The sequence below is a fragment of the Haliaeetus albicilla genome, chromosome 25, assembly GCF_947461875.1.
Source record: "Haliaeetus albicilla chromosome 25, bHalAlb1.1, whole genome shotgun sequence".
In the NCBI taxonomy this organism is placed as follows: domain Eukaryota; kingdom Metazoa; phylum Chordata; class Aves; order Accipitriformes; family Accipitridae; genus Haliaeetus; species Haliaeetus albicilla.
In genome coordinates, this window is record NC_091507.1 from 10,465,402 (window position 1) to 10,482,613 (window position 17,212).

A 17,212-nucleotide genomic window follows, 5' to 3' on the forward strand; every position below is an offset into this window, starting at 1 on the left:
ATGTTGCACATGCAGCAAAGTATCTTGTTTAGATCTGACTTGCCAATCACTTATGCAAGCAGTAGGCACAATCAGTGGGCACTGCGGTTTCAACCAGGTTTTACTAATGCCTTCTGGTTTGGGCTCCATACCTTACAAAGTGGTTTTTATTCCTACTTGGAATATGACAATATGACTATTTACATGGAATCATGGAGTGGTTTATGTTGGAAGGGACCTTTAAACACAACCTAGTTCCAGCCCCCCTGCCATGGGCAGGGACACCTTCCACTAGACCAGGTTGCTCAAAGCCCCATCCAACCTGGCCTTGAACACTGCCAGGGATGGGGCATCCACAGCCTCTCTGGGCAACCTGCTCCAGTGTTATTTTATTTTCAGTCTGCTAGGTTAAGAAGAGACTAAAATATTTCCCATCCTGGTGTGCTAGCTCTTGCTCAGCCATGGTCTAGTCAGAATAGACACAACTTCCAGTCCCCTCATATTAAAGTTAAAGCTTTTGACATGTAGGCATTTGTGCAGATTTTTCAAGGGAAACTACTTTTGGTTTTGAAGGTTTGTATTTTAAAGTTTCAGGGAGTAACTTGAGGAAATCGTGTATTTCTATCTTTCTATATAAATTTTCAGGCACTTCAGGAATTTGGTACAGTATTTTACTTCAAGTGACCACTGTATCTTATCCAAGAGAGGTCTGTGGTGACAGGCTAAGTGGTTAGGTCATGGTTGCACTCGTTACTTTGAAAATGAACCCAGAAGAATCAAGTTCACTGTGTTTTATTACAACGCCTCGTAAACAGGAGTAACTAAATGTCGTGTACTTTTGCCTAAATGCCAGCAAATGCTCTCAGTTCTGCTAGAATTTCATTGCCATTCAGTCTGCGGCTTCCCGTTGACCAAAGCCCACCATGGTCCCGTTGGCCAAGCCCTGCTCCTACCTTCCTAATCCCTTAGCTGCTGGGCAACTGGAGCCTAAGTATCGTGAGAAACGTTACTCTGGGTTAATTTGAACTTCAAACTACCGCTATATTTGATCGTCCCCACAAACCTGTGCTGAAGCATGACTATTTGCCTGGGTGCGGTGTCTCACTTGGGCGCTGGGCTGGCTGCGCCGGCCTCCAGACCCCGCCGCTGCCCGCCATTACCGAGCTCCCGCTTTCTTCCCCAGTTTCTTTTCCCGTTTCAGGCTGTTTCTGCCATTTTGTTTGGCTCTGAACTACTCGTTATCGACCTTTCTGCTCTGAAATATTTAAAAGCCTCTTTTTTTTTAGCCGTGAACGTAGCAGTGTAGTTTGTAGATGGTCCCTGAAGTGACTTTAAAAAAAACCCCACAAACACCGCAAACCTCTTTTTTTTAAGCTCTGCATGCTACCTAAAAGGAGACCTTGTTTTTCGGCACGATCGGCGGGATTTCAGACCCATCCGTGAGGCGGACCGACGCCTCTGCCCGCCCCCTGGCCCGGACCCCCCCCCGCCCCGCGCCGCTCCCCGCTCCGCTGCGGCCCGTTCCGGGACAGGATGTCCCGCCTCCCCCTCCTGTCCTGATTGGCCGAGAGCTCTGCTGGCGTGCAGGGGCTGCGCCGCGAATTGGCCGGGTGTCCCCTGTCTCCAGTACCGAGAGAGGGAGGGACCGGTCAGCGGCTCTGCCGGCGGAGGCGGGGGGCCGGCGGAGGCGGGGCGGGGGAGGGAGGGAGGGAGGGAGGGGCGAGGATTACCCGGGGCCGAGCGGGCGGCGGTAGGGCGAGGCAAGGGGTGAGGAGCCGTCAGGAGCCGTCGTCGCCGCTCGCCGCGGCCGGCCGGTGAGTGCGAGGGAGCCTGGCGCGCGCCCCGACGCCTCCATTTGGCTCGGCGGGGGGGGGGGGAGACAGACGGCGGGAGCGTGTCCCCCCGCCCGGTGGAGCTGGCCGCAGCGGCAGTGGGGGGGGAGCGGTGGTGGTCGCGAGCGCGCGCGGCCTCCGTCTGGCGGCGCGAGGGAAGGGGCCTCCCCTCCTCAGCCCGGGAGCCCCGCGGGAGGGGCGGGGCGGCGCGGCGCGGCGCGGCGCAGCCCCCGCGCCGTGTGCAGCGACCCCTGCCCGGGCGGGGCCCTCGCCCGCCTCTCCCGCCCGGGCCCCGTCAGCCGTCCGCGGTGCCGGCGGCCCTCTCGCCCGGGCTGGCCGAGGTGGGTTGAAGCCACGGCTGGTGGCCGTGAGGGGCGGTGACAGTGGGCCGTGAGGGCTGGGGGACGCTGCTGGGAGAGGGGGTCGTGCGGCCAGGAGGAGCCCCCCGGGCCTCGGCTGCCGCCGGGGGCGGCGGGGAGGAGGGGGCGCGGGTGACCCTGATAATCGCTTGATGTTGGCCTGCGGCTTGCGTAATCTGCCATCAATTATTTATTTCATGCACCACGTTTGGGTCTGAGGGGCAGCGTTAGGCCTCTGATGTAGCTCGGTGCCGCAGAAGGGAGGCTTCCTTCCCCGAGTGTTACAGGGAAGGGAAGTGGGGTTTTTCTGGGGTTCAGAGAGTGTTCTTAATGCGTGTTGCTGGGCAATTTGTGGGGATGTGAACGAGGGACGTCCTTATTCACGATAAATTTTTAAAGATCGAGCGGAAGCCATCCTAGTCTGAACAGAAATAACCTTGTGTGGTTTATTTCACGTGCTAGATTGTTATTTTTCTCATTCTGTGGCAGGTTGGGCTGCTCAGCCAGCCTGGAGAGAAGGCTGGAGAAGGAAACATGTCTTCTGAATCTTTTTGTCTGGCTGCCCAAGCTAGGTTTGACTCCAAATGGTTGAAGACAGACTTACAGGTAAGGAGTCAGATAGTTGTATTGCATTGTGACCTTTCAGGTGCAGAGCAAGGATGCTTTTAGTCTAAACAGCTGGCAAACAGAAGACTGCAGCGTTGCTCTTGAGATAGATGTATAGGTTTTTTTGAGTATGCTGACTTAAAACTGATCTTGAAGAAACAGTAACTTATTTTGAGCTGCAAATAGATCTGTATTGTCAGTCCAGTCTCCTCAGCTTAGAAACAAGCTGGACTACATATCTATACTGTCTTTGCAGAGTGTCAAAGCACACAGCTGAGTATTCAGCATTACTGCTAGAACTATAAATTCTTCATTTAGACTGTTGCTAAACTTCTTGCCTGCATATAAGCTAGCAGCTTTGTTGCACAAGAGAACTGAAGTGAAAGGCGATGGAAGTCTAATTTATATTTTGAAGAATTCAGATTAGCTTTTGTTGTAGTTGTTTGTATAAGAGGTATAGGCTTCCTTTAAATTTTGTCCTTTTTGAAGGGAGTTAATTTTTTGTCAAAGATACGTGGTTGAAATGGAACTAGTCTTTGTTGAAATGTTTGGTGAAAGTTTTCTTTTGTCTTAGAAGATGATCCGTTTTATCAAAGTTGTGTGATACAGGGATGAGGATACTATCATGTTTTCCCAATTCAGGTTTGAAAATTAAGTGGAAAATGTAGAGAAATAGAGTGGTTTTGGTCCATTATGTTTGTTTCAGGTGAAATGGGTAACTAAAGTCTGTGTCTTGTCTGTTGTCTTCCTTACCACAGATGTTGCATATAGATACCTTACTTTGAATAACCTTTCCAAGTTCCTGCTCAAAACTCATTCTTGTTGGGATGGGCCAGCCAGTGTTATTCCTTTGTTACAGATTAATAATAATAACAACAAAAAATTTAAAAAATTGCATCCAGAGTGACTTTACCCAAAATTACATGCTGATAGTCTGAATGGTTGAGTTCAGCTGGTCTTGCAGTTAGGCAAGGGGTTTCCGCTGTGCAGTTGTGATTCAAAGGCAGCCTTTCTCCAATATTTTACATCAAACAAGCTAAACCAGAATCAGAAGTGACAGATATAGCCTTAGAGGTTCCATTATTTCCTAGGTCTTGTATGTAAATGCTATAAAATGACAAGGCTTGCTCTTGATTTGGCTAGATTAGTTCAATTTTCATCTTTTATTCTTAACTAAGTAGAAGTTTTGATCCAAAGTTAGATGCTTTGGCTAATGAGGTAAATAAACATAGTAGAAAGCAATTTGAAGATAAGCATATTAAGAAATACAGTAATATTTTTGTGTTCCCTGGAGGCTGTCTTCTAGATTACAAATATGTTGCTTCAATAGACTGTAGAATAGAGGAAAATTTTAGCTGAAAAAGTGGCAGTCTTTGCTTGTAACAGCTGCTGACTATGCATTGCCTGTTTTCCTTCTGTATTATATGGGGTGAAAAATGTGACTGTTCATGTGATTTGTCAGATTTTTCCTCTCATTTGTAGTGCCTTTTTTTCTACGTGCCTTTTTTTCTACACCCCTTTTTTTCTGTTTATGTAAACTTTTGACAAGAGGGTTTCATTTGCCATCCAAATTTTAAGGATTATTTTCAACTGAGTGTTTATAAATGCAATGAAATATTTGTCTTATGAGACTGTTGTGTAGTTAATGTGTTGTAATAATTCCTTTTAATAATAAAAATCTTAGTAACAAATTTCTATGAATAAGCTCTCTTATAAATAAGAGTTCTTTATGAGTAATAACAAGTTAGACTCTAATTACCAGGGTACTCCCTTTGTTTTCTTCAAATCATGATGCTGTCAAAATAATGAGATTAATGAAATAAGAGAACAGTAATCATTTGTGATCTGCTGGACAAAACATCACTTCTCTGGAAGCTGAATGCTAACCAGGCCTCCTGGGTATAATATAATTTTCTTATTAGGTTAACTGTTTTTGGTGTTACACAGGTCCTCATCACAGAACTCTATCTGGATGTATGTGTTCAGTATTCTGAAAAATGTGCATGTGAATCTTGAATTCCTCCTTTTTAATGTATTAAATGGCAGATGTTTTCTGTCAAGTAGAGGGGTTTTGGGCTCTGGGGAATTTTTCTATTGCGTGATCAACTATTTTAGCTACTGCTTGACTAGCATGACCTAGCTGCGTGTGAAATTTCTTTACAGGTATAAATCCTGTCTCTTAATTCTTTTAAGTTCTGTGTGTACTGAATATGCTGATTTCCTACTGTGCATGTTTTTACCAGATAACTATAGAAGGATCTTATTGGTGTTCAAGAGACTGTCAACAGGAATCGAAAAGATGAGCACAGTACCTAGGAGAGGATTGAAGAAAGACGCACTAATTTATGTGAATTAATCAAGCTGACTACAAATTATTGTTTGGAATTAGACCCTGAAACTCTTCACTTTGCAGCTAGATTTTCAACTTCTCACTGTACAGCAGTCCAAGAGTGGGTGGGTGAAACTCCTTGGAGAAACAGAATTATACTGGGGAATTCTTACCTTAGGAGACATACAGAGATTGATTAGTCTTTAAACTAACTTTTTTTGTTTTTAAATGAAGTTCTTTGCTGCTGCAAAATCTGGGGAGTATAGCTAGAATTGGAAGTGAAATGTTTCAGTTGGTGGGCTAGTAGTCTTCAAAGGCTGACATGGGTTTTGCCTGGTTGGTTGGGTTTTTTGGTGTTTTTTTTTTTTTGTGTGTCACTGTTGCCAGAGAGTTTGCTCTTTAGACTTGATGGCTGTGGCAGTTATTGTGGATTAAGCCAGTGAAATCTCTCTGAAAATCATCAGATTCTTTTTTGCTTTAGCTCAAGACGATGTTGCATTAATAATGTAATACACGGTATTATAATACTGTGAGCATTAATTACTCTATAATATAGTGGTATTAGTATAATAAGAAAAGAATGACATGTGGATTTTAGCATGCATTGTGTTTAATCACCTGCGCGCGTCACTGTTCCAGCTGGCATCCAGACCAAATTTGAATGTTCTTATTCAGTTTCAGGATGTTACTGTTCAGAGACAAAGCCAGCGTGATGTAGCATGTTATTACTGTTCTTAAGAGAATATCAAAGACACAAGCCCTTTCGTAATAGCAGCGAGCCTCTAGCCTGCAGCATTAACTGGTGTGAGATGTTAGTGGAGCTATATCTTGACAATATATCTTTTGCTTATATTAATTTATCTGAAACTAATCAGTATTATTGTAGGAAGCCAAAATGCTCTACAAAGACCCAAGTGCACCCAGTAACTAGTCCATGTCTTTTTACTAACTTTGTAATTATTGACCTATTATGGTATGATTTACAGCTGCTAGTATAATTTTGAACGGATTAGAAACATTTGTTTTATTAAAAACCTAAATTTCCAGGTGGAGCAAAATTAAGATATTTTATGTTGTCTGAAAAAAACACAAACTGTTATAGCAGCTGAAAAAATAGGATAGTTCAGTTCAGTATGAGGTAACAGCAGTGGTACAATATGTAATATGTTCTCATATTACACATATCAATAATATGTGTATAACATCATCATTAATAAAATAACTGTATGCAGTTATAAAACAGGTGGATTTTGGTACGGGCCACTTTTTCATGGGTCATGTTTAACATGGTTGCTAAAAAGATTAGTGTATCACTTAAGTTTCCAATTTATTTTTTTAGATTTGAATTAATACACTTAAACCCACCTACCTATTTATGTCTATTAATAGTAGAAACCATCACATTTATAGCAAAATCTGCGTGTAATGGGAGATTGTGTTTTAACAGCCTTTTCTAAGGAAGACTTTTTTTTTTTTAAAAAGGAAAGTCTAAAAAGTATACAAATGGAAGATTAAAGTTTTTTTACTTAAAACTAGATACCCAGTTTGCTGAGTCAAACTGTGCTTAAAATAATTCTGATTAAATAGATGTACTGTACTACTAATTTAGAACCTTATGCAGAGAACTTTAATTAGTGATGGCTGAATAACAAAAAACTAGAATTGCTGTCAGCTAATGGGTTGCATGTGTGTGTTCAAATGGTGTTTAATTAGCCTGCTTATTCTGGATCCTACAGAGGTACTATTGTGCTTAATAGCACGGATTAGAGGTGAAAAGCTTTCATTTTCCTGTAGTGTGGAAAAAAACTGTAGGCAACAGTCAAGGTGCAAGAGCTGTCTACAAGAGCAGTATGATGCATTTTCATCAGTTTTCATTGAGTTCATGGTTGGCAGGCTGTTTCTGTCATTTTCTTTTGCCAGAGATGAGAGTGAGCTTTTTAAAACAAAACAGCCTTCTGTAAGAGTTGCATTGGTCTGAAATCTTTTTACCTTGCTTTCAAAGTTACATTTGGCATTTTGATTTTCATGAAAATCCCACTCTTCTAGCGTCTAGATCAGTACCTTTGGTTAAAAGAAGACAATATAAATAAATGATGTCTTGACTATTAAAAGCATGAAGTTAGTGAAAGTTGCTCTCTCTATTTTGTTGATTTCCTGTTAATTTTCTTCTTGGTTTTGGTTCTCTGATGAAAAAATGAAGGGCTTATGTGGATGTTCTTACAGCAAACTGCAAATGAGAACTCCTACATTTTTAAAGTAAAGTTTGCAGTAGGGATTTTTTTTTTAAATTATTTTAAAAATGAAGTAATGCTGTCTCTCCAAAATAAGTGATTTCCAGAAGGAGGGGTGAGGACCATATGTGGAGTGATAGGTTAGAGAAATTAAATTTAATGTTTATGCAAATATTTGGGCTCAAACAGAAGTACTGTTCTGCAAATGAAGAAAGTTAGAGAATTTCTCTTCTAAGTTTGAGGGAATTGCATAGTTTTTCTTTGCATATGACCATTAACTGTTAATAAACTTTTGCAATAAATGGAAGACCAGTAGACTGTTATTATGGGGACATTTTTAGTTTAACCCCAAATTTGTTAAATTAATGTAGGGCTGCTGAACTTTTCTGTCTTTGCTATCAGAGCTTTAGAGCAGTATGTTTAGATCTAATCATGTTTCACTGTGCTTTGCATAGGTGTGATAACTGTGCTTTGCATAGGTGTGATAAGCAACTGTGGCTCAGGGCATGCTTCAGCAGGGAGGGAAGAAAGCTAGGACAAAATACTAAAGAAGACAACAATGAAAGAGGAAACAAATTGAATGGATTCAAAAAAGTGAAAACAACAGAGAGACTCGGGAAAGGACTTACTGTTCTGTGATTTTCTTCACCATTACTGGTCTGAAAAAGTTTTTTTTGTTTTTTTTAATCTATTTCTAAAGAAAAATGTTTTTTAATGTGGTCTTTAAAATACAGCCAATGGCTAATGCAGAAGTAACTGAATGGAAGAACAAATTCCTCCCCCCCCCCCCCCCCCCCCCCCCCCGCAATTCTGAGGTGAAGATTATTTAAGTAGCTTATATTTTAAATCCATATTGACACATATTGACATTTTGTATTTTGAAGTCACTTTCATGAATTTCCAGTGCAGTTATGTAATCAGGAATCCTACCTGAATCAATCCTTGTCCTTTTGTGTCATTTTCTTTTCCTGGCTTCATTTTTCTTGAGCTCAAGTTAACTTTTATGGAGGCTTCTATGCTTTCTGCAGGAAAGTTTATGAAACCACATCAAGAGCATGATCTACTGTACCACATGGAGTAAGCTTTGTCTTAAACCATTGACTTTAGAACAAAATCACAGCTGCTCATTATTCTTAAAAGCAAAATTGTAGTGGTGCTTTGAGAATTCTCAGAAGCTTATCCAGTTATGGTTGCAAGATTTAATTTTCTTGAATGTAAGGAAATGTTAATGCCAATGCCTTATTCTCTAGAGTTGATGGGGATGGATGGGAATTTGTACTGCCAGCCCTGTTGGAGGATGGCAGCGGCATATGCTGCCAACCAAACTAGGTATCCCTTTGACTTAATTAAATGTTGTACCAGACAGAATAAACTGCAGTTTAACTGCAGAGATAAGATTAGCAAAAGATTAGGAGGAGGACTGCCCAGTTTACAGTACAGTAGAAGTTCACTTTGAAGTCTGCTTAGGCCCTTGCTTTTTTGGCTTGGGATAAGTGAGCAGGGCTGAGACTTAAGTCTGTGTGGGAAGTATGAATTTGGTAGGATACATGCCTTACAAGTGCAGAGATCAAGACGTGGTCTGGGGATGAGAATGTGTGACAAATGGTGGAAGCGGCTTCGGATTTGTGAAAGTGAGGTGACTGGGAGATGAAGATATGTGGCTTTGGTCTTACCTGAGAGAAGGTCGGGAGTTGTCATGGGAAGAACAAGGGAGATTTAGGGCATGGGGAATGGCACTTGATTTGGTGGAATGAGTAGGAGGATTAAGAACATGGGCCAAGGTTGTAAGGCAGTGTGTAGTGGTGGTGGAGCACGGAGCTGCTGTTGTCTCAGTCTTGGGAAGGCTGCATGTAGGTGGTGGGGCAAGCAGGGACTTGGAGTCCTTGTGGGATTTTTACAGAGTGTACATCTCTGGCACTGTTGCCAGCTGCAAAAGTTCAGTGAAAACTTAATTATTCTTAATTTGTTAACTTACTGAGTTTGTCAAGTTCATCCCTTTAAACTGACAAATTAAGGTGCTAAATTATTAGAGGGAAAGATGTCCACATAAATCAAGCAATCTAGTGAGAGAGTGTTAGACTTAACAAAACACAGGTAGGTACTCTTGTACTTGCAACCCCAGTAAGTCTGAAACAGTGAAGACAGCAAATGTGTTTTTCTTCTCTTGCACTGCGCCATCGATTGCCTTGTCAACTTTCTTTAAAGAATTGAGTGGAAGAAGAGCCATATTTTTGAAGAAGAGTCATATTTTTTGGAAAATAGAAACCGAAGAGAGATGTTTTCCAAATTTGGTCTTAAAGTTCTAGTTCTGCTGTCTCAGCACTTGGATGTGTTGATAGGCTCCTTGCAAATGACTGAACGCAAGAAGTATTGGTGGGAGCAAAAGAAGAAAGTAATATGTGCTTATGCTGGCTAAGATAGTCTTAAAACACTGTAAAAAGAAAGAAAAGCAGGATTGTGTAGTCCAAGCAGATATTTGACTTTTCTAACATACAGTTGACTTACTGTTATCTTGAGCTGCTAGTTTCACAGAATCACAAATGATTGAGGTCGGAAGGGACCTCTGGAGGTCATCTAGTCCAACTCCCTTGCTCAAGCAGGGCCACCCAGAGCCAGTTGCCCACAACAAGTCAAGACAGCTTTCAAATATCTCCATGGATATACACTCCACAGCTTCCCTGGGCAACCTGTGCCAGTGCTCAGTCACCCTCACAGTAAAAAAAGTGTTTCCTGACGTTCAGAGGGAGCCTTCTGCGTTTCAGTTTGTGCCTGCTGCCTCTGGTCCTGCGACTGGGCACCACTTGAGTGAAGCTGGGCTCCATCTTCTTTGCACCTTCCCTTCAGACATTTATCTACTTTGATGAATTCCCCCTGAGCCTTTTCTTCTTGAGGCTAAACAGTCCCAGCTCTCTCAGCCTTTCCTCATAGGAGGGATGTTCCAGTCCCTTAATAATCTTTGTGGCCCTTCGCTGGACTCTCTCCAGTATGCCCATGTCTCTCTTGTACTGAGGAGCCCAGAACTAGACACAGTACTCCAGGTGTGGCCTCACCAGTGCTGAGTAGAGGTGAAGGATCACCTCCCTTGTCCTGCTGGCAACCCTCCTCCTAATGCAGCGCAGGACATCCATTAACCTTCTTTGTGGCAAGGGTACATTGGTGGCTCATGTTCCACTTGGTGCACACTAGGACCACCAGGTTCTTTTCTGCAAAGCTGCTTTCCAGCTGGACAGCCCTCAGCATGTACTGGTGCCTGGGGTTGTTCCTCCCCAGGTGCAGGACTTTGCCTTTCTCCTAGTTGAACTTCATGAGGTTCTTGTGAGCCCACTTCTCCAGCCTGTTGAGGTCCCTCTGGATGGCAGCATGACCCTCTGGTGTATCAACTGCTTCTCCCTGTTTCTGTTGGTTAAGTGAAATATTTCTCTTAAGGGAGTTATGAAGCTTTTATTACGATTACACAATTTTGGGATCATGAAAATAAAATTGCTTGAACAATTTATCACTTAAAAACTCAGACTTTTCTTTCACTTTTGGCTATCATAGTGGCAATTTACTGTTTAATATGTCTGCTGAATATTGAGTAGATTAATAGTGAACTTGTTCACTATTAATTGAGTTCCTCTCAATTATGACAGCTTGGTTGTAAATACTGTTTCTTAATTGTCCTTTCAGTTGGTTGCTTTGATTATTGCTGCAAAAAAAGTCCAGTGTTCCTTTACTTTCAAACATGTCTCCTTTTCCCCCTCCCCCAACACATATACCACTGGACAAAATGTTAACAACAACCTGAATAAAAGCAAAATTGTTTATCTGAGGGCTTCTTATGGTGTAAGCTTCCACATCATGTATTTGGAGAAGGAGGGGGAACTCTCTCTGACCTATAATCTTGGTGGTTGCTCTATCTTTATGCAACATACCCAGAAAATTACTTTGATAAGAATTTGAACACCAAACCCAAGGCAGAAGAAATTTTGTTTGCTTTTTCAATTTTTAGTTGCGTGAAAGACTTGGGTGAACTTTGTGCCATGTGAAAGGATTAGAGGTTAAAACAGAAAACAATTCTTGATTCTACTTACAGCAATGCTTACAAAAGTAGTAAGCTTTCTGAAATAAAACAGTGCTGCATTATGAAGAACCTTGAATTCAATGCCTGTAGGCCTTTAGTTTGTAAGCTTAAGGGCTGTGAGAATCATTTTCCATACCAAGGTGATCTGAGAATGTGAAATAAAATGTATGAAAAGACAGTTTATCAGACAAAAATCTTAACTTTGTGAAAACCATTATTTATTATGCAACCCATCTGGAGGGTTGCCTCACTCACTATTTTTCAAGCTTGTATTTTAGCATACGTTAGCATTCAACAGGTGAATGTTTAAAAAAAAAATCATCTATCATATATGAGCCAAAAATAGTGGAACAGTTGTGTTTAGCCATATTTGCAAGAAAACAATTGTGAAAAATAAATTCCTTAAGTGCCCCACTAAAGCATATGACCACATCTGATGAAGAAAGGGAACACCATTTATTTTTGAAATATTTATAGACTGAGAACAATGCAAGAAATTCAGTCAATGGTGAATAGTTGATCTTTTTTTGGCGCATTGTTGAAATGCAACTTTATTTCAGACTGTTCCAGTTTTTAAAAGATTAAGCCAAATATAAAGCATTTAGCAAAACACAGAATCTTTGCAAAAGCTCTACATGCTGTCTGCCTCTGAAGAACAGGGACTGTACCTTTCAGAAAAGCATGGTCACAGTGTAATTCTGATGCTGCATAACTGATAAATCGCAGATAAGCTGAATAATGTCTAGCTCAAGCTGTGTGATTCTTTTCCCTGTTATCCCCCTGAGATCAGGAAATAGCAAGTAACAAATACGAACAATGTGTCAGCTCATATTTTATGCTGAAAGAAAAATTGCTGTAATCATTAATATGTGTTGGAGTGAAGTTCTGAAGTATGCAATATGAAGTCAAGAAACTACTATGGTAATATAGTGTGTTACAGTGGTGTCAAAACATGCAACTTGTCTTTAATTCTTCACGTTAACTGAGATTAGCTAGATCAGCAAATGACTTCCTTGCTGGTGGTTGTGACTCTTAAAACCTGTAATCTATAATCATTAAAACATCTGTAGGAAATAGATCAAAATAAAGTATAAGCGGACTTCTGTGTATAATGGTAAATATTTTACAGCAGTTGTGTAAGTAACATCTTTGTATGACTCCTCAGTTAAAACAGTTTGGATCTGAATACTAGTTACATAACACAAAGATGCTTCTGAATAAGCCTTCAGTGTTTTTTTTTGTTTTTTTTTTTTTTAAAAATGTCTCCACTGCACCACTTTGGTATGCTAAAGGTACTCTGTTTTTCAATTTCATGTACTCCCCTCCTCCCTTATGCTATACGGTTGCAAATTATAGCCTGGTTGTTACGGAACTTGCTTGGGATGTTGACACCTGTTTTGCAGTGTTTTATAAAGCAGAGAACAGCATCAGCAGAAGACAAGTTATCCTGGTCATTAGGATTCTTCAAGGGAGATCCAAATTTATAAATCATTAGGAGACTCGTGTTACAGCCAGCGCTTTCATGAGCGCTTCCAGCTAGCATAGTCCTGCCACTTGTTCTATTGTGAGTATTTGTCCTGTTGCGCACATAGTGTATTGGGAACTGACCTGGGCTGAGGTGGCCTCTCGCTCTTCCCCCAGGCGCAGCTGGTTTTAGTCTTGCTCAATTCCACAGTCTGGTTCAGCAGATGGTCATGCACGTGCATTAGCCTGCATGCAGGAGGAAGCATTGTAGCAGCTGGAAGGAAGAGGGAAGGCTGTGAGAGATGTTTTGCACAGCAGGACCAGTTTGAACTGGTTAAATACGTTTATGAATCTGTGCCTTGATGTCATGTGTTCTGGTTGAGTGCCCAGCTCTTCAGTTGCTGGTTTGGAGAGGGGACTGTATTGACTTTCTTCACGCTTCCCTGTTTTGTGACTTTATGTAGCTTGATTTTGTTTGGATAGCTTTTCCTGAAGGGAAGAAGGACACCCCGTCTCATGCCCCCCCCGATTATTGCATGACGTCATCTTGAATGTGTGGATAGTTCTAAGGTGACCAAGTCCATGCTTTTGATGAGAATTTGTCACTGAAAGAAAATTCATCTTGCTGTATTTGAGCCTATCTAAAAGTTAACTGTTTTGTGCTTTTAGTCTGAAAATAGCATAGCTAGAGAATCTGAGATCCTGAAGATCATTTAAATCCCTATCATACGCACAGAGAATGAACATACTAGTCTGAGGTGATATATGTGTTTTCTTTCTTCTGGGACAAAATATAAAATCTGATATGTTTTAAATGTTAGCTGGGGTTGGCTTGAGAGAAAATTGTTGTGTTTAACTATATGTAATGTATTATTTTTAACAGCTCGCTTTCACACGAGATGGACTATGTGGCTTGTGGAATGAGATGGTAAAAGATGGGGAGATAATATATCCAGGAACAGAGTTAACACAAAGTGGTGAACTACCTCCAAGAAAAGGTATGGATTTTTACATTTTTTTCTTTGTTAATTTTTTCTTTCACTGCGATGATGAAAACGGAATTCAAATTTCATACTGTCACAGAACTTTTTGTTTATTGTTATCTGTCTATACAATTTGCAGGTGTTCGTGTTTTGTATTAAATACAATTGAAACTGATTCCTTAAAAGCTTGCAGAAAGGTAATGTCTAAGCCTTCAAATGAAGGCTTAAATCTGTTTCAGCCTTTTGAAATTAAAATTCATAACTAGGCATGTTATTATGAGAGAGGCTTGGCAGTGTCCTTTTGTTTGGCATGCGTGGTTTACAGCTGAACCCTTTGTTTAAAGGAAGTGGACGGAGGAATGGGGTAAAGTCGATACTGCTATTTCTAATTTTGTTTACAATCTTCATAAAGTAACTAAAAGGTCAGCTAAAAAAAATGAAGGTCAGCTAAAAAACTGTCCAGAATCTGACTGAGAATGTAGTGCCTTTTTTTTTTTTTTGGTCTTTCATTGTACTTGAGAGCAGTTCAAACACTGCAAATCCTGCAAATGGCAGAGTAATGCATCTATTTAGAGAGATTACTTTGGCAGAAGTGGATTTTGTTTCATGATGGGCTATGCTAAAATGGAGTGATTCTGCTCTTGCCTTTTTTTCCTTCTTCTGATTATGGTGCTCTTTTGACTCCTTATTGAACAGAAAATTAAACTGGTCAAAAAAGGAAAAGGTTTTTATTTCCTAACCTGCCTGAAATGGGCTCACCAAATGGTCGGATAAGTTTTGTCAGTAATTTACGTGACCCCCAAATAAACGAGGCTCTGTCTATGAGAAGGATGGAAATACTGCTTTTGGTAGCATCGAACTATTACTTCAGCTTCTGTTACTTCCTGAACTGTACTGTTGGGTAGATGTGATATTTCAAAACAGTAACGCCCAATTCCTTATGGAGAGAATTTTTTTGTACCTAGGATTTGTTGTCATTAAAAAATGAGGGGGAGAGGTAAGTCTTTTTGACTAGAGGAAGTTATTTTTACAGGAAAGAAGCTGTAATATATAGTTTATGAGAGTAGAGTGAATTATATGGTTTTTTTATTGAGTATAAGCTTTGTAGGTTGTGGGTGGCTGCAGGCTGTAGTAAGGACTGAAATTATGCTCCTAACTGTTTCAGAGTTAGAATACTTTTTTGTCCTGCTGCTGCTGCCGGCCCTTTTGAATATTATTGTTGACAGTGGACAAAAATACAACTGATCTTATCAGAAAGGCTACTACAACAGCTGGTCATGAAATGAATGGAGGTAGTGTAATGTTTTTTTTCTTAGGATTAGCTAGTTTCATGTATATTTCTAAAAGGCATCATAAACTTGATGCAATGAAGGGAAGGATTATAACCTAAATGAACTGTGGGAAACGCTTTCCCATTCATTGACAGCTCATGATAGAGGTGTCATGATGGTCATGGTATAATGATTCAACACACTGTGCTCTCCTGTAGCAAAAAGATAACAAACATCTGTAATAATAAAGACAATATGTTAAAGTAAATACCTGCTTTACAAATGGAATTGATGCAGTTTGCTCTTTTTGTGCCAGATACTTACAAATTTTTTTTTAGAGTTGTATCTGTGCTGGTCTTTGACAGAAAACTATTTTTCCAGTTTCTTTATAGCTAAGTAGCCACAAAGAATTGGGATTTCTGTTAGTTATGGTGCTGTAGTGCTTTCAGTGATTCTGAGAAAGCTTATAGAAAGATTTTATAGTATAATTGGTTTTTGTTTTCAGGGGAATCATTGAAATATCAACTAGGAAAATACAAGCTGTCAGTTCTGATCCAAAATGTAGAGAGCAGTATAAAGTAAAAAAACCAGAAGTGCCAAGCAAGTCAATCATCTGTGGCTTCACATGTTCATCCACGCTTTGGACATCTATTCTGAATAATGATGTGAAGTTTTTTATTTTTAAAACGCTGGATGTATGTATGCATGTACACATGACTTTGAAGGATCAAAAAGGTATGAAGTGTTAAAGGCTGTAGGATACCGTTACTTAAAAATACAGAAATTCTGCTGGTTTACTGTAGAAATAAGGCAACTATTTTACCTTAAAATGGCAGTGGTCCAAGCTGTGATGATGCTTTTGAAAGCTTTCATATCCATGTTTGTTTTGTTTTATTTTGTTTTGTTAAAGTAAGACTGCCACTTGTTGTTTCCAGTACTCTGTTGTGGTGGGTTGACCTTAGCCTGCTGCCAGCTGCCCGCCCTGCTTCTCGCTTGCTGCCCCTCCTCAATAGCACAGAGGGAGAAAATAAAACGGAAAAGTTCGTGGGTTGAGTTAAAGCCAGGGATATCGCTTACCAATTACTGTCATGGGCAAACCAGACTCGACTTGGGGAAAATTAATTTAATTTATTACCAATTAAGACAGAGTTGGATAGTGAGTAACAAAGATAAAAATTAAAACAACACCTTCCCCTCGCTGTTCCTTCTGGAGGGGTTAAGTGTAGGTATCACACAGCATAGATCGCATCTGTTTCTTTCCACAACTGGAGTGTCTATGTTCTTCTACTTAGGTACTTCTAAAACATGTATTTATTGAAAAGCTACAAGAGTTTAGAAATTTAAATACAGCTTTTTCAGGCTCTTAACTCTTAGAATTAATGTATGAATTCTTTCAGTGAAGTTAGCCTTCATAAATGCCATTGTGCTGGCCTACAGGTTTGGTAAACTACAACCATCTTGTTTACTAGACTTGAGCTTTGAGAAGAAAAAGCTAATTAAGGCTCTTTTTGGACAAAGTCAATCAGATTGTGTGTTTGATTCCATCAGGCAGTGAATTATGGAACCAGCAAAATTGGTGGTCTGTTTGCACCTCTGAACTTGCAGCTCAAATTGAGTTTCATAAAATGAAAATCCAGCATATTTCAGCTTGTTTAGTTGGTAGTTACTTTTTTTGCATAAATGATCTACAAATGTAATTCAAGAGGAGAGGGAAAAGTACATACAAGTAATGAGATTTATATAAAATCCAGTGCTTTTAATATAAAAAGTAATATATTTTAATCTCAGTGTTCAGATTTTGCTGCTAAATTGACTAATTTGGAGATAAATAAGAGGTTGCTGTAAATAGTCCTTTTTATTCAGTCTGTTTTAAGAAGTTTTGATTTATGCCCATCCATTGTAACTCCTTCTCTTCACTAGTGCTGTAGCTCTTCTGTAGATGCTTACTGGGCTGCTCAGAAGAGGCACTTCATTCTTTCAGTGGATATCAGCCGTGGCAATAGACTGGAAGAACATGCTATTGATAGCAAAAAGCATTCCTTTTCTCTGTAGGAGGAATATGCAAATAGTGTAATTTTTTCCCCTGTTAGCAAGA

The 17,212-nt window shown here is 40.4% G+C and overlaps 1 protein-coding gene across 6 annotated transcripts in view; it reads left to right on the forward strand.

The window, feature by feature from the left end:
* The first annotated feature begins 1,696 nt into the window (after positions 1-1,696).
* The window catches only part of HERC2 (HECT and RLD domain containing E3 ubiquitin protein ligase 2), a 115,724-nt gene continuing 100,208 nt past the window's right edge, over positions 1,697-17,212 (forward strand). For 2 of the 6 annotated variants that reach the window (XM_069769971.1, XM_069769972.1), the window contains exons 1-3: positions 1,703-1,793; positions 2,660-2,776; positions 13,747-13,861. In XM_069769971.1, the coding sequence (XP_069626072.1) occupies positions 2,705-2,776; positions 13,747-13,861 (187 nt within the window). In that variant the 5' untranslated portion in view covers positions 1,703-1,793; positions 2,660-2,704. Of the gene's footprint in view, positions 1,794-2,029; positions 2,153-2,659; positions 2,777-13,746; positions 13,862-17,212 lie in introns of those variants that run through there. The other 4 variants (XM_069769976.1, XM_069769974.1, XM_069769975.1 and 1 more) reach the window with 4 other exon arrangements.